Consider the following 24,417-nt stretch of genomic DNA (forward strand, 5'->3'; position numbering starts at 1 on the left):
CACACACACGCACACACACACACACACACACACTAACACACACACACAATTATAATATTTTCATTTTAATATTTTTTTTCTTCTCTCCTCCTCCTCCTCCTCCTCCTCCTCCTCCTTGTAATGTACCAAAGTGTTCCACATCGAAAACAATAACAATCGCGTTCGGTACGTAATGAATTCCCAACAACTTTCTGCAGTAGGTAAAGAAAAGGATCTTGGAATCACTATATCAAGCGATTTAAACCCCGGTCAGCATTGTTCAGAGGTAGTTAAAATTCGCAAACAAATTGGTTGGCTTCATCGGGCGAGTCTTTAATAATAAATCGGAAAAAGTAATATTAAAACTGTATAATTCCCTGATTCGACCCCATCTAATTAAAACTGTATAATTCCCTGATTCGACCCCATCTAATTAAAACTGTATAATTCCCTGATTCGACCCCATCTAATTAAAACTGTATAATTCGCTGATTCGACCCCATCTAATTAAAACTGTATAATTCCCTGATTCGACCCCATCTAATTAAAACTGTATAATTCCCTGATTCGACCCCATCTAATTAAAACTGTATAATTCCCTGATTCGACCCCATCTAATTAAAACTGTATAATTCCCTGATTCGACCCCATCTAATTAAAACTGTATAATTCCCTGATTCGACCCCATCTAATTAAAACTGTATAATTCGCTGGTTCGACCCCATCTAATTAAAACTGTATAATTCCCTAGTTCGACCCCATCTAATTAAAACTGTATAATTCGCTGGTTCGACCCCATCTAATTAAAACTGTATAATTCCCTGATTCGACCCCATCTATAGAGTACTGTTTACATTGGGGGGGAACCTTCGTCTTTGCTGTCCTTCATCTTCCACCTTTGATTAGATAGTTAGTGTAGCTTGTCACAAACAGCCTCGTAAGGTCTGCTGTTGTTTGTTCTTTCTTTGTGTTTCTTTGTGTCCCTCCTCCTCCTCCTCCTCTTATTTTTCCCTTTATTCAGTATTTCCTTTCCTCTTTTTTTTGTTCTTCCTCCTCCTCCTCCCTATCTTCCTCTCTTCCTCTTCTTCTCTTCCTTCTTTACTTCCATATTTCTGAGTCCTGTTTTTCTTCTTCATCTTCTTCTTCTTCCTCTCCTTCTTTCGTTCTTCTCCCTCCTCCTCCTCCTCCTCGTCTTCCTCTTCCTCCTTCTCCTCCCTCTCTTCCTCTTCTTCTCTTCGTTCTTTACTTCCATATTTCTGAGTCCTGTTTTTCTTCTTCATCTTCTTCTTCTTCTTTCGTTCTTCCTCCTCCTCCTCCTCCTCGTCTTCTTCTTCTTCTCCTTCTCCTCCTCCTCCTCCTCTTCTTCTTCTTTTGCGGTTTGTCCATCATTAGTAGTGGTGGTGGTGATGACTGTGGTGGTGGTGGTGGTGGTGGTTATCATCACCACCACCACCACCACCACCACCACCACTTGTAATAATCGCCTTGGCCTTTGATTCACCACCACCACTATCACCACCACCACTATCAACTCCACTATCACCTCCACCACCACCACCACCTCAACCATTACTACTACTACTATTGCTATTATTATTATTATTATTTTTGTTATTATATTGGTAGTAGTAGTAGTAGTAGTAGTATAAGTAGTAGTAGTAGTAATAGTAGTAGTAGTAGTGGTCTTTCTCCTCCTCCTCCTCCTCCTTCTTCCTCTTTTTCGTCTTTTTCCTCCTCCTCCTCTTTTTCTTCTTTTCCTCCTCCTTCTTCTTCTTCTTCTCCTTCTTCTTCCTCCTCCTCCTTGACCCCAACCTCGCCCTCACCTCGATTGTCAAACTTATCTCCTCCTCCTCCTCCTCTTCCTCCTTCTGCTGACAATATCTTTTCCTAATCTACCTTCCCTATCTTCCTTATCACCTCCTCCTCCGCCTCTTCTTCCTCCTCCTCCTCCTCTTCAGACAGTGTCGCGTCCATAAGTTAATTGTGATTGGGAACACTGATTGTCTTTTGTTTGTTTTCTTTAATTTGTTTTTGTTTTCTTCATCTTTTTCTTCTTATTTTTATTATTATTGTTATCTTTGTCTTCGTGTTTTGTTCTTGTAATTTTCTTGTTTTTCTCTTGTTTTTTTTCTTTTTCTTCAATCTCCTCTTCTTTTTTTTCGTCTCCTTTTCTTTCTTTTTTTTTGTCCTTTTTTTTCCTATTTTCTTTTTCTTCGTTGTTCTTCTTGTTTTCTTTGTTTTTTTTCTTTTTCCTCCTTTCCTTCAATCTTTTTCTTTTTCTATCATTTTCTTCTTCATTTTTTCTTTCCTCCCTTCGTCTTTTATTGTTTTCTTTGTTTTTTCTTCTTTTTCCTCAACCTTTTTTCTCTTATTTCCATTTTTTTCATCTCCTTTTCTTCTTTTCCTTCTTCTTTCCTATTATTTTCTTGTTTTCTTCATATTTTCTTCACTTTCCTCAACCTCCTCCTCTTATTTTTCTTCGTCTTCTTTTCCTCCTTTCCTTCATTCTTCTTCATTTCCTATTATTTTATTTTTCTTCATCTTTTCTTCTCCTTTCTTCTCTCTTAATCTCCTTCCTCTCCTCTTTAATCATCTCCTTTTGTTCAGTCTTCTCCTTCGTCAGTTCTGGCCATGTGACAAAAATGCGCACCGGGGCCAAGCGCATCTATATACAGGCCCCGATTTAGGCTACCATAGACGATTAAAACCTTCTTGTGTACGTCTGAAGTTCATATTCCAAAGGGCAAGTTAAGGGCAAGGGAGGGTGGAGCTGCTCGTGGCCTCAGCGTTCACCTCAGTCACATTGCCCGAAGCTGCATATCTCCTTAACTATATCCAGATGCAGAGGGAGGAGGAGGAGGAGGAGGAGGAGGGGGAGAAGGAGGAGAAGAGGAGGAGGAGGACGAGCGAGACACAAGACCTGTTTTTAAAGGAGAATGCGGTTTTGAAGAGGAGGAGGAGGAGGAGGATATAAAGAGGAGGAGGAGGAGGAGGAGGAGATAAAGAGGAGGAGAAGGAGAAGAAGGAAAAGAAAGAACATGCATGTCTGGTATAAGGAATGAGAGAGAGAGAGAGAGAGAGAGAGAGAGAGAGAGAGAGAGAGAGAGAGAGAGAGAGAGAGAGAGAGAGAGAGAGAGAGAGAGAGAGAGAGAGAGAGATTTACATATATTTACATAGAAAATCAGACCACACAGAACTCATGGTCCAGACTATAGATAGTCTGTCCTTAAACCCAAGTGATTTTACATTCATCAGAAGGCTCCAAAACGTTGCTTTTCTACTCTAGTTGATATTAAGTTGAAGGAAGGACATACAGACGAAAGCAAGTGGTTCCCAGCTGAGAGAGAGAGAGAGAGAAGAGAGCAATTGTGTGTTTGTTTGAATTTCATGACTACAATTTTCTACATCTCTCTCTCTCTCTCTCTCTCTCTCTCTCTCTCTCTCTCTCTCAATTTTCTCTATTTCACCCCCTATATACAAACTAGACCCCCCCTCCCCTCTCTCTCTCTGGATATGGAAGACGTTGGGAAAGGCTTTTGTGTATAGAGTATTAAACAGCAGATGACGAGGAGGAGGAGGAGGAGAAGGAGGAGGAGGAGGAGGAGGAGGTGGATACTGGAGGTGGTGATGGTGGTGGAGGTGTGTGTATGCATGACTGCAACACACACACACATACACACACGCACACACACATACATACACACACATGAGATTGGCTGTTAAGGGTGGATATGGGACCCGCATCAGACAGCCACCTGCTCTCTCTCTCTCTCTCTCTCTCTCTCTCTCTCTCTCATTCAGTTCTGTCTATTTCACCTCCTATAAAGCTCTCTCTCTCCGTCTTCTCCTCCCCCCTCTCTCTCTCTCTCTCTCTCTCTCTCTCTCTCTCTCTCTCTCTCTCTCTCTCTCTCTCTCTCTCTCTCTCTCTCTCTCTCTTTTGTGTTCCTCCTATCATGTCCACTTTACCTAACATGCTGCAATTGAGAGAGAGAGAGAGAGAGAGAGAGAGAGAGAGAGAGAGAGAGAGAGAGAGAGAGAGAGAGAGCAATTTACACTGAGATTGAGTTAATAATTCACAACAGGTTAGGACCGTCACTACTACTACTACTACTACTACTATTACTATTACTATTATTTCCTTCTCTTCCCTCTCTCTCTCTTTCCTTCCCTTTCTTCCTTCTTTCTATCTTTCATTTCTTTCCTTCTTACCCTCCTTTCCTTCCTTCCTTTCCCTCTCTCTTTCTCTCTCTCTCTCTCTCTCCACTTCTATTGCCTTCTCTATCCCTCCAACCCCCTCTCTCTCTCTCTCTCTCTATCCCTCCACCCCCCCACCCACCCACCCTCTCTCTCTCTCTCAGGAAGTCTCTCATCAGGGGTAATGGTCATCCACGGAGGCCAAATCTTTATACCCATCAAAGGGTTCAAGGGCGCGGTGTCGGAGATGACCACAGGGACTGAGCGCACCTTCCTTAACGTGATATTTATTTGGGGTAGTTTGATAGTAAGGAAAGCTGTTTAGGAATCTTTGGTGTTTCTACTACTACTACTACTACTACTACTACTACTGTTACTACTACTACTACTGCTACTACTACTACTACTACTAGGCTACTACTACTTCTACACACACACACATACAGACGAAAGCAAGTGGTTCCCAGCTGAGAGAGAGAGAGAGAGAGAGAGAGAGAGAGAGAGAGAGAGAGAGAGAGAGAGAGAGAGAGAGAGAGAGAGAGAGAGAGAGAGAGAGAGAGAGAGAGAGAGAGAGAGAGAACGAGGTCAATACTAAAATAACAACAATAATTATTCCATCAACTTTATTATTATTATTATTATTATTATTATTATACATACAAAAGAGATATAAATTAATACTGATAGGATAATGACAAGCTTCTTCTTCTTCTTCTTCTTCTTCTTCCTCCTCCTCTTCCTCTAACCTAATCCATTTCCTCCTCCTCCTCCTCCTCCTATTGTTCTATTTATTTTTCCTCTTCCTCCTCCTCCTCTATCTCTATCTCTGTCTTCTATAATCTCTTCTCTTCCTCCTCCTCCTCCTCCTCCTCCTCTTCCTCTAACCTAATCCATTTCCTCCTCCTCCTCCTCCTCCTCCTCTTGTTCTATTTATTTTTCCTCTTCCTCCTCCTCCTCTACCTCTATATCTGTCTTCTCTAATCTCTTATCTTCCTCTTCCTCCTCCTCTCCCTTTACCTCTATCTTTTCTAGTTTCTTCCTCCTCCTCCTCCTCCTCCTCCTTCTTCTTAAATACAAAAAACACACAAACTAACACTAAATTCGATGAGGAAAGAACAAGAATTTACTGAAACAGCCCAAAAATTTTCTTACGGTCGAAAAAATTATCTTACAGGCAAAAATTTTCTTACGGTGGAAAAATTTCTCTTACGGTGGAAAAATTTCTCTTACGGGCAAAAAATTCCTAAAACGGCCAAACTTTCTTTCTTACGGGCAAAATTTTTCTCAGATGACATTTTTTTCCTACAGCCAAAATTTTGAGTATAAGTAAAAATCTTAAGTAAATTCGTTTATTACAAAGCTTATGACGACATGAATATTTGTGCGTAAAGGAAGGAAGGTCTCTGTACGTAACAAACACACAAACACACACACACAAAATGAATTATATATACATCTACTGAAGACCTGGTGGTGATGATGGTGATGATGGTGATGATGGTGATGATAGCTGGATTCCCTCCTTACCTCCTTCTCTCTCTCCCTCTCTCAAGGCAGGGCGAGGGTGGTGGTGGTTGCGTAGGGAGGGAGGGAAAAGTGAGGGCTGTGGTTGGTGAGGAGGAAGATCTGGCTCCCATGCATGCTGAACCTGTGGAAGTGGAAAAAGGAGAATGTGAAAAGATTTGATACAGCCATTTCCTATATTCTTCTGTATTTCATAACGGTTCCTTTCCTAGTATTGTTTTTCTATATATTGATCACTTTTCACCTTCTGTAACTGCTAGCAACTGTGGTGGTGACAAGGGACTAAGGGTTGTATTTTAAAACATTTCGTCGTCCAAGTTCACATATTTGACATGGCTTTCGTAGGAGCTGTAGGCCTTTCCAGGGGTAGTTTTATGACCCTGGTGGTAGTTTGACCCTTCATCTGTGCCATGAACCTTAGAAAACACTCATGAAAAACAGATTGATCCCCTCTTTGACCTTTTGAAATAGTTGATGTGAGAAGCGATGGTGTCTTAAAACACGGCCCTGAGGATCACCGTACAGTCTTCACCCCACACACTGTTAACCCATTCACTGCGCGTGGTGAGGGAGGCGACGATCTATTTTAACGGCTGTATCTTAAAGAATATTTATCACAGCTACAAAACAAAAACACCATAGGAAAGAGGAGGCCAAGATCAATAATATTCTGTTATGTATGCCTCTCCTGCGAATGTACAGGCCAACCATATTGAGGGCTTTGAGGAAACTGACGATCTCATGATGGGGCGCTGGCAGGGCAGTATTACCAACTGAAAAATTTACAACTATTTGGTCAAATAATAAGTCAGGTGATCGGTAAAGCTATGCAAAAATGCCGCTATATTGGACAACATGATCCACCAGTTCGTCTGTAGATTTTCCGCGCTGGGCTGATATGATTTTCCACCAAATTTACTGGAAAACCCACGGAATTGTCAATGCTGTGGGGTGAGAAATAGTGCTGGAACACTCTCATACGCAGAAAATTTGAGTGTGGCTGTGTGTCGCAGCGAGCGTTTAGCACCCCCAAGTGATGCTACTGCTCGCTGCAAGCATTTAGCAGTTTAAGGGTCAAAACAAACAACAATGCCCCATCCTGCACCCACCTCAGTAAGCCTCGGTGCAGCCCCCTCGGCCTCTCCCTGGGGTGGTGGAAGAGCCCAAAGCAGCGACACAGCAGCCTCATGCCCTCGTACCCTTCCTCGCCCTCCTCCTTGTACGGCAGAACCACCACCTTGGGCCTGGGGGGGAGGCGGGGGAAGAGAAAGGGAAGGGGGGTTAGATAGGAATGCATATGAAGAAGAAGAGGAGGAGGAAGAAGAGGGAGAGACACAGAAAGAGAGAGAAATGAAGGAAAAGAAGAGGAGGAGGAAGAAGAGGCAGAGAGACAGAGAGAGAGAGAAGTGAAGAAAAAGATGAAAGAGAAGAAGAAGAAGAAGAAGAGGAGGAGGAAGAAGAGGGAGAGACAGACAGAGAAAGTGAAGAAAAAGATGAAGAAGAAGAAAAAGAAGATGGATTGAAAAAAAGGAAAAAAAGAAGAAAATATGAAGAAAATAAAGATGAAGAAAAAGAAGAAAAAAAGAACACACACACACACACACACACACACACACACACACACACACACAAACAAAAAAATCACACCTGGTCTCCTCCGTGGCGTTCAGGAAGATCCGATTGAAGTCCGACAGGTGCGAAGGATCCTGTTCATTAGCGCACCTGTTCACCTCCTCCCGCCCAGGTGTGAGGACCAAGGAGGAGGAGGTGTTGAGGAGGGCCGCCAGGTGTGCCTCGTACCTGTGGGCTGCTAACGAGTCTGTGTTTTGGATAGGTGCGCTCATCTCCCTGTGAAGATTATTATTATTATTATTATTATTATTATTATTTATGTGTCTGTCTGTCTATCTATCTATCTCTCTCTCTCTCTCTCTCTCTCTCTCTCCGTTCCTTCCTTTCTTCTCTCTCTCTCTCTCTCTCTCTCTCTCTCTCTCTCTCTCTCTCTCTCTCTCTCTCTCTCTCTCTCTCTCTCTCCCTTCCTTAATTCCTTCTCCTCTCTCTCCCTTTCCTCCTCTTTCCTTTCTTCCCCTCTTCCTCCCTTTCCTCTCTTCTCTCCAACTTTCTCTACCTCTCCTTTTCTATCCAACTTTCTCTACCTCTCCCTCTCCCTTTCTATCCAACTTTCTCTACCTCTCCCTCCCTCTTCCTCTCTCCTCCCTTCTCCCTTTCTCTCCCTCCCTCACTCACAGGTTGGTTGCCCTGAGGCGGTGGAAGAGGGCCTTGATGAGGGGTGTGGCAGGCTCCAGGTCACATCCCAGGGGGCGACGCAGCACCCGTGAGACATCCGGCATGACCACCTCCCTCTCCCCGCGGCCGTCCCAGTGCCAGCCCTCCCAGCCCCTGCAATGGTGTGGCTCTGTTAGGGATGTGGCTGGGATAGGGAGAGAGAAATGAAAATGATAAAGGAAAGGAAAATAAAGAAAAATAAGATGAAAAAATGAAGAAAAGAAGAAAAACAATGGTGTGGCTGGGTGTGGTGTGGGTGTGGTGTGGGTGTGGCAGAAGATAGGAAGGAAAATAAAGAAAAGAGAATAAGGAATAGAAGAAGTACAACCAAGAAAGAGGAAGAAAAAGAGGAAGAAAAAGAGGAAGAAAGGAAGATTGGGTCAAGTTACGGTCTCTCTCCCTTCTCCCTTCTTCTCCCTTCCTTTCTTCCCTTTAAAACCTCTCCCTCTCACCCTTCTTCCTTCTTCCTCTCCCTTCCTTTCTTCCTCCTCTTCCTCTCCCCTCCTTCTTCCTTCCTTCCTTCCCTTTAAAACCTCTCCCTCTCTCTCTCTCCCTTACCAAAATCTCCCTTTCTTTACCTCTCTCTCTCTCTCTCTCCTTTTCACTCCCTCCCTTCTCTCTATTTCTCTCTCTTCCTCCTCCTCCTCCCTCTGTCTCCCTTCCACTATCTCTCACTCTCCTCCTCTTCCTTCCTCTGTCCCTCCCTATCCCATACCTTCCTCCTTCCTATCCTCTCCCTTCTATCCTACCCTCCTCCTCCTCCTCCTCACCTCCCATTGCAGCAGGTCTTCATGTGATCCTTCAGCTCCTTGGTGTAGGTTGCCATGCGTAGGGTGAAGGCCAAGCCGGGGAACTCCTCTGCCCTGTACGCGAGATCGGGCCGGGTCGACACGCTGGGGTAGCCTGTAATTCACCATGGCCTGATCACGAGCTGGAGTTGTCATCGCCAGAAGTACGCTTATTGTAGTTGATCTCTGGGTACTGGCGAGGCCTTCACTACACACACACACACACACACGCACACACACATTAACAAGAAAAATAGGAAAAGGAAGAAGAATTACATTAAGAAAAAAGTCAATTACAAGCAATAGAAATTAGAAAACACACACACACACACACATACACATATATCTTCCCCCCTCACACACACATACATACATAAAAAAGAAAAAGAAGGAAGAAGAATTACACTAAGAATAAAAAAAATCAATTATGAGAGATGGATATGATATAAACACACACACACACACCTCTACCCCAAGCCACACACCCACCATTAGGGTTCCAAGCGGACACGGCCAGCACGGAGGGGTCGTGAAGGAGTGGCAACATGGACGCAGTGTAGGCCAGGAAGTCCGGCGCCAGAAGCAGGCCGCCCTCGATGATGGTGACCAGCGGCGAGGCGGGGAAGGTCGTGCGCGCTGTCTCGAAGGCAGCGCGCATCACCTCTGGGGGGGGGAAGAACAAAGAATGACCTCACTTTGTTGTATAGAAAGTCAAGTAAGGAAGCATAGATGAATTTTCTGAGTCAAGACCTATAGTAACTGTTTGGGGGGAGAGAGAGAGAGAGAGAGAGAGAGAGAGAGAGAGAGAGAGAGAGAGAGAGAGAGAGAGAGAACAAAGAATGACCTCACTTTGTTGTATAGAAAGTCTCATTAGTAAGGAAGCATATATGAGTTTTCTGAGTCAAGACCTATAGTGACTGTTTGGGGTTTTGTCAGGTTAGGTTAGGTTAAGCTTAGGGTATCCTCAAACACATGATAGCTAGCTAGATAAACATATATATATACACAAACCTGGACTTCCTGGACTAATACAAGGAAGCATATGAATAGGAAATTGAGATCTAGTTAAGTAAGGGTCAAATAATAATAATAATAATAATAATAATAATAATAATAATAATAATAACAATAGCATAACATAAGCCCTTACCATAATACTCCAGACTGGCGTTAGTGGGTGCGGCGGCTGCTCGAACAATAGGCCTGGCGGGGAAATGGAAAAGACTGCAGAGATGGGCCGCGTCAGGAACCACCCTCGGATCATACAGCACCAACACATACTTCGACTGCACCCCAGGCTGGCCCAGGAGAGTCTGCAGGGTGAGTGCCAGTGCCGAGAGGGGGCCGTCACCACCACCTGGGCCGCCGTCAACGCCGCACGCACCTCCACAACCACCACCAGGGGCCAACACCACGATTGGGGTAGTGAACATTGCGCTTCCTACGAGCTGTCTGTTGGTGAGGATGGCGGGCCGGAGGGGGGAGTCCCGCTGGTGAACTGTGAGAGAGAGAGAGAGTGAGAGAGGCAGGGTTAGAGAGAGTGAGAGAGAGAAGGGAGGGTGGGTTAGGGTGTGAGAGAGAGAGAGAGGGTGAGGGAGAAAGAGAGAGGGAGGGTTTGGGAGTGAGAGAGAGAGAGAGAGAGAGAGAGAGAGAGAGAGAGAGAGAGAGAGAGAGAGAGAGAGAGAGAGAGAGAGAGAGAGAGAGAGAGAGAGAGAGAGAGAGAGAGAGAGAGAGAGAGAGAGAGAGAGAGAGAGAGAAATAAAAAAAAAAAAAAAAAAAACACACACACACACACACACACACACACACACACACACACACACACACACACCTGAGCAGAAGTCCGAGACGTGGGGTCGCGCTTCACAGAACTTGAGTCGGTCCGGATTTTGGAGAACCGGAGGATCTGGCATGATAGCCCGCCCCTTTACTGTGTGTGTGTGTGTGTGTGTGTGTGTGTGTGTGTGTGTGTGTGAGGGAAAAAAAACCAAGATATAAACATTAATTATTTTGTTCTTTCACTCCATCAAATTATAAGAGCCTAAGGAGTCTGCAAGAGGCTGGTAGGTCTATACAAGGCAGCTCCTGTAGGCCTAAATCCCACCTAACCTCACTATCCATGAATCTATCCAACCTCTTCTTGAATGTATCTATGGTATTGGCACACACACCCTCCCCCAGCTTCCCCCACCACCCAAAACTCCTTAGTACCCCGAACTAGCCCCCAGACCCCTTGAAAATCCCTGACTGCCCTTCCCCCGGACCTGAAACCTCCCCAGTTTCTCCCCCAGCCCCTTGAAAATGACCCCTCCCTGTTCCCCCAGCCTCTTGAGCCCCCCCTTCCTCCTTCCCCCAGAGCCTTGAACCCCCACCTAACTTTCCCCAGCCTCTGGAAATCACACCTCCCCTAGTCCCCCAGCCCTTTGAAACCCCCCCTTCCTTCCGTCCCCCTTTCCCCCAGCCCTTTGAAAACCCCCTTTCCTTCCTTCCCCCAGTCCCCCGGCCCTTTGAACCCCCCCTTCCCTCCCCCAGCCTTTTGAAAAAAACCCTTCCTTCCTTCCCCCATTCCCCCAGCCCTTTGAAACCCCCCCTTCCTTCCTTCCCCCCAGTCCACCAGTGCGTTCCCCCAGACTCACATTGCCGGGAGACACACAGCCGCTCATCGACGGGTGACCACACTCCCCCCTTGGCAGCGTGCAGGGCCTCATGGGGGGAGAAGCCCTTCATCCCTCGCTGGGTGACCATGTACCACTGCCCCCGGAACTGGAGGTTTTGAATCTGGCTGCTTCCTGCGGGTGAGATGGCGGGTGAGCGAGTGAAGGGGGGTGGGGGATGGTTGGGTGACTCTGGGTGAGAATTGTGGTGTTTTTTGGGGGGTTGGCGGGTGAAGGGTTGCTGTATGGTTGTTGTCTGGGTGAAAGGAGGAGATCGAAGGAAAGGAAGAGAAAGGATGTATGATTAAGAAAGGAAAGAAAAGGAAAGAAGGAAGGGAAAGGAGAAAAAGGATGGGAAATAAAGAGGGAAATTGAATGTAAGGGAAGGAAAGGAAGAATTGGAGGAAGGAAAAAGAGGAGGAAACAATGGAAGGAGAGAAGAGAAGCGGAGATAAAAACTACATAAATAATTGATGATGGAGAGAGAGAGAGAGAGAGAGAGAGAGAGAGAGAGAGAGAAAAAAAAAATATCTAAAGAAGGAAAGAAGAGCTGAAAAAAGTTAAACACACAGATGACAGACAGAGAACAAGCCACCCCCACCCTCACCCGTCACACCCGCACTCACCCAGCTCCGCCAGAATGTTCCTCGCAGCCGGACTCAAGTTTCGGGAAGCCTCGTCAAAAGTCACGGCCAGCAGGATGTCCCCCTCGCGCACCTCCCGCCTCAGGAACGTCTCGAGCTCAGAGGAGTCCCTGGCGTATGTGTCGAACCTCCGAGCGATGACCGCCTTCATCCACCGCGGGTCCACGATGACGAGGTTGATCCCCCTTCCGCCGTTGTTGATGTCCCACTCAATGACGCTGCCGAGAGGTTAGGTTATGTTAGGTTAGGTTATGTTATGTTAGGTTAGGATAGGTTATGTTATGTTAGGTTAGGTAAGGTAATGTTAGTTTAGGTTAAGTTAGGTTAGGAAGGGTCAGACTACCACCAGGGTCATAAAACTACCCCTGGAAATGCCCCCCACACTCCTACAAAAGCCCAGTCAAATATATGTTTAAGATCACAACTCTTGCAGTCCGTGGTGGGCAGGCTGACGTCACCGAGGGCATGGCAGGGCAGCATAGCGACACCCTCATTTGGCCGTCAGTTCATGCTGCTGTTGTGATAACCCTAAACAGCAGCATGAACTGCCGGCCCCACAAAAGGTCGCTGCTCGGACGGACTTGACCTGATGTCGTGAAGATTTGACCTGGTGTGAAGTGCTGCTTGGTTTGAAGAATACCACCAGGGTCATAAAACTACCCCTGGAAATGCCCTAAACTCTTATGAAAGCCTTGTCAAATATGTTTCTTAGGATCACGGTACAGAGGAAGGGTCACACTACCACCACCAGGGTCATAAAACTACCCCTGGAAATGCTTCCTACAACTCCTATGAAAGCCTTGCCAAATATGTTTCTTAGGATCACGGTACAGAGGAAGGGTCACACTACCACCAGGCTCATAAAACTACCCATGGAAATGCCCTAAACTCCTATGAAAGCCTTGTCAAATATGTTTCTTAGGATCACAGTACAGAGGAAGGGTCACACTACCACCACCAGGGTCATAAAACTATACCTGGAAATGCTCCCTACAACTCCTATGAAAGCCTTGCCAAATATGTTTCTTAGGTTCATGGTACAGAGGAAGGGTCACACTACCACCACCAGGGTCATAAAACTATACCTGGAAATGCTCCCTACAACTCCTATGAAAGCCTTGCCAAATATGTTTCTTAGGTTCATGGTACAGAGGAAGGGTCACACTACCACTACCAGGGTCATAAAACTACCCTTGAAAATGCCCCCCACACTCCTACGAAAGCCCTGTCAAATATATGTTTAAGATCACAACTCTTGCAGTCCGTGGTGGGTAGTCTGACGTCACCGAGGGTATGGCGGGGCAGCATAGCGACACCCTCATTTGGCCGTCAGTTCATGCTGCTGTTGTGATAACCCTAAACAGCAGCATGAACTGCCGGCCCCACAAAAGGTCGCTGCTTGGACGGACTTGACCTGATGTCGTGAGGATTTGACCTGGTGTGAAGTGCTGCTTGGTTTGGAGAATACCACCAGGGTCATAAAACTACCCCTGGAAATGCCCTAAACTCCTATGAAAGCCTTGTCAAATATGTTTCTTAGGATCACGGTACAGAGGAAGGGTCACACTACCACCACCAGGGTCATAAAACTATACCTGGAAATGCTCCCTACAACTCCTATGAAAGCCTTGCCAAATATGTTTCTTAGGATCACGGTACAGAGGAAGGGTCACACTACCACCAGGCTCATAAAACTACCCATGGAAATGCCCTAAACTCCTATGAAAGCCTTGTCAAATATGTTTCTTAGGATCACGGTACAGAGGAAGGGTCACACTACCACCACCAGGGTCATAAAACTACCCCTGGAAATGCCCTAAACTCCTATGAAAGCCTTATCAAATGTGTGTTTGTAAGGTTCATGGTACAGAGGAAGGGTCACACCATCACTAGGGTCATAAAACTACCCCTGAAATTGCCCTAAACTCCTATGAAAGCCTTGTCAGATATATGTTTCTTAGGTCCATGGTACAGAGGAAGGGTCACACCATCACCAGGGTCATAAAACTACCCCTGGAAATGCCCTAAACTCCTATGAAAGCCTTGCCAAATATGTTTCTTAGGTTCATGATACAGAGGAAGGGTCACACTACCACCACCAGGGTCATAAAACTATACCTGGAAATGCTCCCTACAACTCCTATGAAAGCCTTGCCAAATATGTTTCTTAGGATCACGGTACAGAGGAAGGGTCACACTACCACCACCAGGGTCATAAAACTACCCCTGGAAATGCTTCCTACAACTCCTATGAAAGCCTTGCCAAATATGTTTCTTAGGACCACGGTACAGAGGAAGGGTCACACTACCACCAGGCTCATAAAACTACCCATGGAAATGCCCTAAACTCCTATGAAAGCCTTGTCAAATATGTTTCTTAGGATCACGGTACAGAGGAAGGGTCACACTACCACCACCAGGGTCATAAAACTATACCTGGAAATGCTCCCTACAACTCCTATGAAAGCCTTGTCAAATATGTGTTTCCTAGGTTCATGGTACAGAGGAAGGGTCACAATACCACTACCAGGGTCATAAAACTATACCTGGAAATGCTCCCTACAACTCCTATGAAAGCCTTGCCAAATATGTTTCTTAGGTTCATGGTACAAAGGGTCACACTACCACTACCAGAGTCATAAAACTATACCTGGAAATGCTCCCTACAACTCCTATGAAAGCCTTGCCAAATATGTTTCTTAGGTTCATGGTACAGAGGAAGGGTCACACTACCACTACCAGGGTCATAAAACTACCCTTGAAAATGCCCCCCACACTCCTACGAAAGCCCTGTCAAATATATGTTTAAGATCACAACTCTTGCAGTCCGTGGTGGGCAGGCTGACGTCACCGAGGGCATGGCAGGGCAGCATAGCGACACCCTCATTTGGCCGTCAGTTCATGCTGCTGTTGTGATAACCCTAAACAGCAGCATGAACTGCCGGCCCCACAAAAGGTCGCTGCTTGGACGGACTTGACCTGATGTCGTGAGAATTTGACCTGGTGTGAAGTGCTGCTTGGTTTGGAGAATACCACCAGGGTCATAAAACTACCCTTGAAAATGCTCCCCACAACTCCTATGAAAGCCTTGCCAAATGTGTGTTTCTTAGGTTCATGGTACAGAAAAAGGGTCAAACTACCCCAAACTCCTCCTATGAAAGCCTTGTCAAATGAGTGTTTCCTAGGTTCACGGTACAGATGAAGGGTCAAACTACCACTACCAGGGTCATAAAACTACCCCTGGAAATGCCCCCCACACTCCTACAAAAGCCTTGTCAAATATATGTTTAAGAATACAACCCTTGCAGTCCGTGGTGGGCAGTCTGACGTCACCGAGGGCATGGCAGGGCAGCATAGCGACACCCTCATTTGGCCGACAGTTCATGGTGCTGTTGTGATAACCCTAAACAGCAGCATGAACTGCCGGCCCCACAAAAGGTCGCTGGTCGATGAACTTGATCCGATGTGAAGTGTTTCTGCTTGGTTCGAAGAGGAGAGGAGACCAAGGAAAAAATGAAGGAGACCATCTTGGACCGCAATGAGTTCTCACACACAATTCAGGGAGCGGAGAATAAGATTGAGCGGATTTTTAGTAAGCCTGCAGCTGGCGGCACAATGCACTACATTTTGAGGTGTGACCCAACGGTGAGAGATGATTTACAGGAACCATGACAAGTTAAAATTAGAATGAGGAATATACACAGCGAGAGACAGACACCATGGAATTATATGCTATCATTGTCAGAGATATGGCCATCTTGAGACCAACTGTACTGCTAAGAGCAACAGAAGCCAAAAAATGCTTCAAATGCGCTGGGTATCATAAATCACAGGAGTGCGCCATGGCTGAGAGGAAATGCATAAATTGTGTGAGGTACAAGAAGCCTGAAATCTACCACTCAGTAGGCCTAAAGGAAGCAGCTTGAGGGAAAAGAGTAAATATATAAAAAAAGAAGGAAGATTGCATAAAAAATACTAATAAATGTAAAAAAATATTAAGAAAAAAAACTCACTATCCTTAACACACACACACACGCACACACTTACTATCGACCAGACACACAGACGCGGGGGTGGTCATCCTTGGTTTTGCCGGAGTACACATGGACCGGGAAGTGGTCAGCAGGACACACCCGCTGCAGGCCACAGTTAGGTAGGATTTCCCCGACCTGTAGCGAGCTTGTTAGGGATCGGTCCTCGCCCACGCCACTGCCGCCGCTGCCTGTAGGGGGGGGGGAGAGAGAGAGAGAGAGAGAGAGAGAGAGAGAGAGAGAGAGAGAGAGAGAGAGAGAGGAAGAATTAAAAATAAATAAATAAATAAATAAATAAAAAATTAAAAAATAACAAGATCACATACGACACACACACACACACACACATACATACACCCCCCTCCACCCTCCCTGACCCCTTCACCCCAACACACCCTTACCCGGGGCAGACGCATTCCCCCGCAGGAAGGTGACCCGGGGAGGTGGGGCAGCCCCGAAGAGGAGGTGGAAGACCCCATAGAAGCCCACGCCCACGAAGACTGCCAGAGCCAGCACCGCCGCCTGCCTGCACGCCCATCCTGAGGAGGAGGAGGAGGAGGAGGAGGAGGAGGAGGGGAAAAAAGAAGAGAAAGAAGGGGGAGGAGGAAGAGGAGGAAGGAAAAAAAGGAGAAGAGAAAGAAGGAGGAGGAGGAGAAGGAGGAGGAGGAGGAGGAGAAAGAGGAGGAGGAGAAAGGACAAAGAAGAGGAGGAGGAGGAGAAAGAAAAGAAGGAGGAGGAGGAGGAGAAGGTATATTATTCAACACAATATCCACTAACACAAATCTACATCAGTTTTATAAGTATACACAGCTAATACAAGTCTACATAAGTATTCACAAGTATACAAGCATACACAAATGGCTGTATTTTTGCATAGATAAGGACAGCATATCTAGTTATGTGTAGATTACAATAGTGTCTAATTATGTATAGATTAGGGTAACATTTAGAGTTGTGTAGATTAGCATAGTGTCTTTAGATATGTATAGATTGGGATATCATTTAAGTTTGTGTAAATTAGGAGACCTTCAGTTTTGTCTATATGTGAAGATACCCCAAACAGTTACTATAGGTCTTGACTCAGAAAATTCATATATGCTTCCTTACTAATGAGACTTTCTATGCAACTAAGTGAGGTCATTCTTTGTTGATTTGTGCCATAAGGTGCTGGCTATCATGTGTTTGAGGATATCCTAAACTTAACCTAACATAACCTATCAAAGCCAAAACAAACACTACAGGTCTTGACTCAGAAAATTCATATATGCTTCCTTACTAATGAGACTTTCTATGCAACTAAGTGAGGTCATTCTTTGTTTATTTGTGCCATAAGGTGCTGGCTATCATGTGTCTGAAGATACCCTAAACTTAACCTAACCTAACCTAACAAAACCTCAAACAGTTACTATAGGTTTTGACTCAGAAAATTAATAAATGCTTCCTTACAAATGAGACTTTCCATACAACAAAGTGAGGCCATTCTTTGTTGATTTATGCCATAAGGTGCTGGCTATCATATGTCTGAAGATATCCTAAACTTAACCTAACATAACCTATCAAAAACACTATAGGTCTTGACTCAGAAAATTCATATATGCTTCCTTACTAATGAGACTTTCCATACAACAAAGTGAGGCCATTCTTTGTTGATTTATGCCATAAGGTGCTGGCTATCATGTGTCTGAAGATACCCTAAACTTAACCTAACATAACCTGACAAAACCCGAAACAGTTACTATAGGTCTTGACTCAGAAAATTCATATAAGCTTTCTTACTAATGAGACTTTCTATGCAACTAAGTGAGGTCATTCTTTGTTGATTTGTGCCATAAGGTGCTGGCTATCATGTGTCTGAAGATACCCTAAACTTAACCTAACATAACCTATCAAAAACACTATAGGTCTTGACTCAGAAAATTCGTATATGCTTCCTTTCTAATGTGACTTTCTATACAACTAAGTGAGGTCATTCTTTGTTGAATTATATAGGAATAAGCAAGGATGAGGAGGTGGCAGTTACTCATTCTAATTCATCTGCTTACTTACCCAGCGAAACCCTCTTCATGACGGCTACAGGGGGCAGAGAATGACAGGTTAGCTCAGGTCTAGCAAGGGTGGGACAGAAAGATAACACTATATTTACCAGGGTTGTATATTTATAATGTTGTTGTATGTGTGTGTGTGTGTGTGTGTGTGTGTGTGTGTGTGTGTGACTGTAAGGCCTATTGCATCAGTACACACTAGTACTTATAGGCCTAGAAAGTTATTTGATACATTTTTAAAAGTTAGGTTTTTGGTGAGTGAGTGGTCGTGGTCGTGATCAGATGTGTGTTGCGTCTTGGTCCACGCGGAAAGTGCTTTGTCGACATGGCTGTCAGGGCCAAGGGCGTGAGGGATTTATGTTACGTTTGTGAGGATTTCACAGGCGAGAAATGGATTGGATGCTGTTTGTGCCCTAAATGGTGTCATGTCAAGTGTGCTCATTTGTCTGGAATTAAGCAGGATAACATACCCAAGATAAATTGGATATGCACTCCATACATTCATAAAGTGTCTCTGGCTACCAGTATTGTGGTATTCATAAACTGTAATCGTCAATTACAATCAATTACAGTTTTTCAAGTAATTGTAATCGTAATTGATTACCCTCTTATTTTTTTAAGTAATTGTAATCGAATACATTAAAAATGTAATCGTAATCATGATTACTTTTGTGATTACATTAGCATCGTTGGTTATACAGTGCACCCCCAACTTGCCGAGGGTTAGCAATCTACTGTATGTACTCTATGAACTACTATAATTCAGCAAGTATGTACTCTAAATATCTGAAATAATTCAACCAGTGTAATATTTAGTATGGTACATGTGTATGAAATTTGCAAGTTCACCTTTCAGTCCTTCCTGAAATCACGATTAATACATCATGTAATCGTAAGCCCTACACCACTGGAAGGAAGGGACACTTGTGCAAAAGACGAGCCCTGCCACCCACAGCCTCAGTGAAGATCAAGACCCTGCTGGCAGCCTTATGAGGGTCCTAGGATCTTCAACTCACTGCCAAAAGAGGTCAGGGGCTTATCTGGCTGCGCTGTTGAGAGCTTCAAGGCTGGACTGGACAAGTTCCTGAAGACAGTGCCAGATGAACCTCCTGTGCCAGGGTCCACAGCCCAGTGCCGCACTTCCAACGCACTACCCATCGAGTGGCTCTACAGGACAGAGACGCCACAGGATGGGCGGCAGTGGCGGACCAACGCGACTGAGGCGTAGCATCTAGACTACGCATATGTAAGTAATCGAATACACCCAATTTTATTGTAATCGTAATCGTGAAAATATGAAGTAATCGTAATGGATTACATAACATAAGTAATCGCCCCATGTCTGGAATATACACAGCGAGTGACAGACTCCACGCAATGATATGCTATCAGTGTCCGAGATAAGGCCATCATCCTGAGGCCATCTGTGCTGCCAACATCAATGGAGACGCAAAAAAATGTTTCAAATAAGCTGCTGGCGATCATGAATTGAAGGCTTGCTCCATGGCTGAGAAGAAATGCATGAACTGGTATGAACCAGTCACAAAACCTTAACAATGTGCACCAAGTGAAGTGTCCTGGGCACCCCGCGTGCTGCTTTTAGGAACATTAGAAGCAGTAGTTAGCTACTTAACCCAAAGGTTCAGTGAGTTGGAAATAACCGTTGGATACTTAATTATGACACTAAAACGAAAATATCAGACGTGGAAATACCGAACCATTGGACACGTCATACTATTCGATTCGTGAAGGCAATTAAGACACTCACTCACTCACTCACTGCGGTGTTTGAGAATATGTGAGGAATATTAATGAGTCAATCTTAACAATCAATCGACAATTACCTAAATGGGAGGGCGTTGGGGAGTGTAGCTGTCATGTGATGCTCGGCAAGGCCCTTCGTCTTCTTCTTCTTCTTTTAACCGCTAAGGTGGTGACGCTTTGTATCCACCATGGAGGTTGAATTGGTGGAGTCGACACGGCCCGTGAATCCCATTCCTTGAGTTGAAGCCGACGAACTGTCAACTTTACGGCCCATTAAGAGGAAACCTGACCTGAAAACAACCGACACCTGGCCGTAAAAATGACAGCTCGGTGGATTCACTTAATTGGGCTGATGTCAACTCCACCAATTCTACCTCCATGGTATCCACCGTACCCAGAATTTCGTACTCGAAGCATCACCTTTTCTTCATTCTCACCCATAAATATCACTGAGAACGACAACAATTAACTATTTTAATGGTAATTACAAGTGCATCTCGTTATTATGGCCCAGGAGACAGTTTTGGGGTTGTAAATCGGGATACCTTAATAAATAAGTAAATATATATGATGAAAGTACGACAATGGGAGAGGTTCTTAATCAAATTCGTATCCCCTTTCTATTTAGTTTGTCCCAATAATATATCAAGACAGCCATAACGTGCAAAATAGTTACACAAATAAGTAAATAATTAAATACGTAAGCCTTGTAATGGGGTGAAAGTACGACAATGTGATACTAATATGCTACAGTAATACATCTAGACAGCCAAGAACAAGCATCTAACCATCCAATCTATAGACATCAAATACAAAATAGTCACAGGGATAAATAAAAATATAAATAAAGCCTTGTAATGGTAGTATAGCAATGAGGTAAATAGAATACGATAATATAGTCACGCTGGTCAGCTGTTGAGGCCAAACAAGACGACGAAGAAGGCGAAGAAGGAGAAGGAGACGAAGAAGAAGAAGGCGACGACGCGGGCACGGGAGGACCTGCGTGCCTATTCCTGTGCCTGCCTGAAGAAGAAGAGGAAGAAGGAGAAGAACAGTAAAGAAGAGGAAGAAGAGGAGGAGGAGGAAGTAGTCATTGAAGAAGACGAAGGAGGAAGAGGAGGAGGAGGAGGAGCTGCGTGCCTGTCCCTGAAGAAGAGGAAGAAGGGAAGAAGAAAAACACTACAGAAGAAGATAAACAACACTAACGGACACTTGTGAACACCCGCATACCCGCTTGTCCGTACGTGTCCGTGTGCCTGAATAACAACACAAAACAATAATAACAAAAAAAATAACAAACAGCAAACAAGAAAAAGAAGATCACAGAAGAAGAAGAACAAGACTAACGGACACTTCCAAACACGTACATACCCGCTTGTCCGTGCTTGTTCGTGGGTGTCCGGGCCTGTTCGTGGATGTCCGTGTGCTTAAAGAAGAACACAAAACATTAGCAAAAAGAAGAAGAAAAACAACAGGAAACAAGAAAAAGAAGATCACAGAAGAAGAACAAGAGTAACGGACCCCTGTGAACACCCGCATACCCTCTTGTTCCTGACTGTCCGGGCCTGTTCGTGGGTGTCCGGGGGGCGCCATGGGGGGCAGCACATCGAGGCTTAAGAGATGGATGAGCAGCGGCGATGGGGAGGTGGCGGGCATGCAGGGCAACGAGAGGGCCGTCAAGAGGCTCGCCACGCCCTTCGTCTACTGCAGAAGAGGGTGAGGGGGTGTAACTATCTTCTTCCTCTTCTTCTTCTTCCTCTTCCTTCCTGTTATCTCCTTTAGTTCCTCCTTCCTCTACTGCAGAAGAGGGTGAGAGGGTGTAACTATCTTCTTCCTCTTCCTCCTTCTTCTTCCTCTTCTTCTTCCTCTTCCTTCCTGTTATCTCCTTTAGTTCCTCCTTCCTCTATTGCAGAAGAGAGTGAGAGGCTGTAACTATCTTCTTCCTCTTCCTCCTTCTTCTTCCTCTTCCTTCCTGTTATCTCCTTGTCCTTCTCCTCCTCCTTCTTTAGTTTCTCCTCCGTCTAGTGCAGGAGTAACTTTGCCCCAGAAAAAATAAAGTCAGTACGTATCTCAAAATTTGCTGGCTACCCTTTCCTCAACATTCCCCTAACACCCCCTTTCATAACCCTGGGGTTGCCGAAACCTCAAAATATCAAACATAGTGTTATTATTATACCACATATGCAAACTAAAGTAAAGGGGTTGCAGCCATGCCTAAAAAAAAGGTTGGGATCCACTGCCCTAACATATGTAATTAAATCTAACCTAGGCCATGCGCTATAAGTCCATTTCTTATTCAATTTAGCTGACAATATATTTAGGGGGAGGTGCACTTATTTTATATACCCATCCTTACCCAACCTGACCTGACCTGACCGGTGCCCACAAACCAAAATGCTATGAACATAAATAAAAATAGAGGTTATATTAATGAGCCTTGACCTACCCCACCCCCTCCCTTCACAACCCCTTAGGTCCATGTACCGGGACGAAGACGGAGATGTGGCCCATGAGTTCTACGAGGAGGTGCCGCCCCTGAGGAGAGGTGTCAAGGCGACCATGCGACAGATCCTGACCAATCTCACCCCACAGGTCGGTAGTAGTAGTAGTAGTAGTAGTAGTAGTAATGGTAGTAGTAGTAGTAGTAGTAGTAGTAATGGTAGTAGTAGTAGTAGTAGTAGCATTGTTATCTTATTATTATTATTATTATTTTATTTATTTATTTATTTATTTTTTTTTTTTTTTTTGCCTTTTCCTTCCTTTCTTTTCTCCCTCTCATTACAACAACCTTCCTTACTCCTCCTTCTCCTCCTCCTCCTCCTCCTCCTCATATCCATTTTTTTCTTATTCTGCTTCTTCCTCCTTTCCTTCTTTTCCTTTCCTTTCCTCCCTCCCAATACCACAACCTTCCTTCCTTCTCTTCCTCTTCCTAATCCTCCTCCTCCTCATCCCCATCTCCATTCTTCCCCAGGGTGACGTGAGACTTCCCTTCCCCTGCCTACACACCGACTTCCCGATCGTGCTGTACCAAGACTCCCAGGATGACCCCAGAGTGACCCAGCGGTGACCCCATGGCCCGCGCCTCCTCTAGGGTGCGTCATGCGGGCCAGGATACACAGGTTAGCCGAGGGGAGCTGCCGGAAAGGCCTCGGCGATATACGTACGGAGACGCACTCAGTCGAACCCACTCAGCACCCACTGATCGTATTGTGTGGTGTGTGCGTGTGCGTGTGTGTGTGTGTGTGTGTGCGTGACGGCGCTGTGGGTGTGTGTGTGTTTTGTTGGTGTTTTATTTGTCCCGCCTTGTTTCCTTCCTCCCTTCCCTCCCTCCCTCCCTCTTTGTTTCCTCCGTAACTTCCTTCCTTTCCCTCCATACCTAATGTTTTGTATCTCTCTCTCTCTCTCATTTCTGTTACCATTTTGTCTTTCTCTCTCTCCTCTCTTTCTCTTCCTTTTTTCCTCCCTTTCTTTCTCTCTCTCTCCCTTTCTTCCTTTCTTCTTTCTCCCTTTTCTCTGTTTTTAGTTTTCTCTCTCCTTCCTTCCTTCCTAATACTAGTGCCTTCCTTCCTTCCTTCCTTCCTTCCTTCCTTCCCTCCCTCCCCAGTGATCTCAGTTCTCATTCCATCCACTTTATTATGTGGAATGTTGTTGCTCAAATGTCCCTCCTCCTCCTCCTCTTCCTCTTCTTCTTTCTCCTCCTCCTCCTCCTCCTTCTCTGTCATTCTTCTTTCCTTCACCTCCTCCTTCTCCTCCTCCTCTTCCTCCTTCCATATTTGCCATCACACTACCATTTCTTCTTCTCCTCCTCTTCCTCCTCCTCCTCCTCACTAACCTCATCTTCTTCCTTCTTCCCCACACCAAACACACATATCTTACCCTCCTCCTCCTCCTCCTCCCCATAGACTCTGGTTGTGATGACGTTAATAATAATGATGATGATGAAGACATGCGTTTGTTCATTCGTTCGTTCGTTGGTTCACGCGTTTGTTAGTTAGTTTGTTACGTTTGTTTTGGTTACGTTTTTAAGTTTTGCAGCCTTAGTTTTTTTTTTCTGTGTGTGTGTGTGTGAGAGAGAGAGAGAGAGAGAGAGAGAGAGAGAGAGAGTGGTATCACATACTATCCCTCTCAATTTTTTTTTTTTTCTTTTCAATCTTTTTTTTGTTGTTGTTGCCTTTAAAAATATTTCCAGCTAGTGTGTGTATGTATGTATGTGTGTGTGTGTGTGTGTGTGTGTGTGTGTGTGTGTGTGTGTGTGTGTGTGTGTGTGTGTGTAACCCTTTTTTCCATATATTTCAAAGACTTGTAAATATAAATAATACAGAGTTAAAATAATAATAAAATAAAGAAAGATAATAAAGAGCAAATAATTAAACCAGATAATATAATAATAATAATAATAATAGTTTGTGTAGAAGTTAATAATAATAATAAAAGAAATATGAATGTGCGTGCGTGTGTGTGTGTGTGTGTGTGTGTGTGTGTGTGAATGCTAATAATTATGAAGAGGAATT

The 24,417-nt window shown here is 44.8% G+C and overlaps 2 protein-coding genes and 1 long non-coding RNA gene across 12 annotated transcripts; 1 reads left to right on the forward strand and 2 right to left on the reverse strand.

Moving 5' to 3' along the window:
• Window positions 1–5,508: 5,508 nt before the first annotated feature.
• On the reverse strand, window positions 5,509–20,101 carry LOC126986468 (protein O-linked-mannose beta-1,2-N-acetylglucosaminyltransferase 1-like). Of its 4 annotated transcripts, none has more exons than XM_050842675.1 (14): window positions 19,987–20,101; window positions 18,147–18,170; window positions 16,502–16,639; window positions 16,117–16,291; window positions 12,052–12,287; window positions 11,408–11,560; window positions 10,603–10,701; window positions 9,922–10,269; window positions 9,261–9,434; window positions 8,754–8,886; window positions 7,945–8,097; window positions 7,345–7,545; window positions 6,807–6,941; window positions 5,509–5,821 (listed from the first exon to the last, which is right to left on the reverse strand). In XM_050842675.1, exons 2-14 carry the CDS (start codon window positions 18,163–18,165, stop codon window positions 5,722–5,724), a joined length of 2,064 nt encoding a protein of 687 aa, XP_050698632.1. In that variant the 5' UTR covers window positions 18,166–18,170; window positions 19,987–20,101; the 3' UTR covers window positions 5,509–5,721. The 4 variants fall into 4 exon arrangements, with proteins under 4 accessions (XP_050698632.1, XP_050698631.1, XP_050698629.1 ...); XM_050842674.1 differs by having other exon boundaries at window positions 18,147–18,205; window positions 19,987–20,076; XM_050842672.1 differs by lacking the exon at window positions 19,987–20,101 and adding an exon at window positions 19,159–19,300.
• On the reverse strand, window positions 12,537–16,106 carry LOC126986471 (uncharacterized). 6 transcript variants are annotated; one of them, XR_007739762.1, is made up of 4 exons: window positions 14,720–16,106; window positions 14,188–14,295; window positions 13,665–13,874; window positions 12,692–12,836 (listed from the first exon to the last, which is right to left on the reverse strand). It is a non-coding gene; the product is annotated as an uncharacterized LOC126986471 (long non-coding RNA). The 6 variants fall into 6 exon arrangements; XR_007739765.1 differs by lacking the exon at window positions 14,720–16,106 and adding an exon at window positions 14,616–14,696; XR_007739760.1 differs by lacking the exon at window positions 12,692–12,836 and adding an exon at window positions 12,537–12,676 and having other exon boundaries at window positions 13,505–14,295.
• Window positions 19,262–24,256, forward strand: LOC126986469 (tumor suppressor candidate 2-like). Of its 2 annotated transcripts, XM_050842677.1 has the most exons (4): window positions 19,262–19,388; window positions 20,819–21,622; window positions 22,381–22,498; window positions 22,878–24,256. In XM_050842677.1, exons 2-4 carry the CDS (start codon window positions 21,498–21,500, stop codon window positions 22,971–22,973), a joined length of 339 nt encoding a protein of 112 aa, XP_050698634.1. In that variant the 5' UTR covers window positions 19,262–19,388; window positions 20,819–21,497; the 3' UTR covers window positions 22,974–24,256. The 2 variants fall into 2 exon arrangements, with proteins under 2 accessions (XP_050698634.1, XP_050698633.1); XM_050842676.1 differs by lacking the exon at window positions 19,262–19,388 and having other exon boundaries at window positions 20,255–21,622.
• The last annotated feature ends 161 nt before the right edge of the window (window positions 24,257–24,417 follow it).

The sequence above is a fragment of the Eriocheir sinensis genome, chromosome 61 (assembly GCF_024679095.1).
Source record: "Eriocheir sinensis breed Jianghai 21 chromosome 61, ASM2467909v1, whole genome shotgun sequence".
In the NCBI taxonomy this organism is placed as follows: Eukaryota; Metazoa; Arthropoda; class Malacostraca; order Decapoda; family Varunidae; genus Eriocheir; species Eriocheir sinensis.

Excerpts from the sequence above, each read along its gene's own strand:
- LOC126986468 (XM_050842672.1), bottom strand. The coding sequence starts at position 19,300 with ATGGGTAGTGCGTTGGAAGTGCGGCACTGGGCTGTGGACCCTGGCACA. Across the intron at positions 16,640-18,146 it reads CATGAAGAGGGTTTCGCTGG|GATGGGCGTGCAGGCAGGCG; the intron begins GTAAGTAAGCAG and ends CCTCCTCCTCAG. Across the intron at positions 10,702-11,407 it reads GCTGTGTGTCTCCCGGCAAT|TAAAGGGGCGGGCTATCATG; the intron begins GTGAGTCTGGGG and ends ACACACACACAG.
- LOC126986469 (XM_050842677.1), top strand. The coding sequence starts at position 21,498 with ATGGGGGGCAGCACATCGAGGCTTAAGAGATGGATGAGCAGCGGCGAT. Across the intron at positions 21,623-22,380 it reads TTCGTCTACTGCAGAAGAGG|GTCCATGTACCGGGACGAAG; the intron begins GTGAGGGGGTGT and ends ACAACCCCTTAG. Across the intron at positions 22,499-22,877 it reads TGACCAATCTCACCCCACAG|GGTGACGTGAGACTTCCCTT; the intron begins GTCGGTAGTAGT and ends ATTCTTCCCCAG.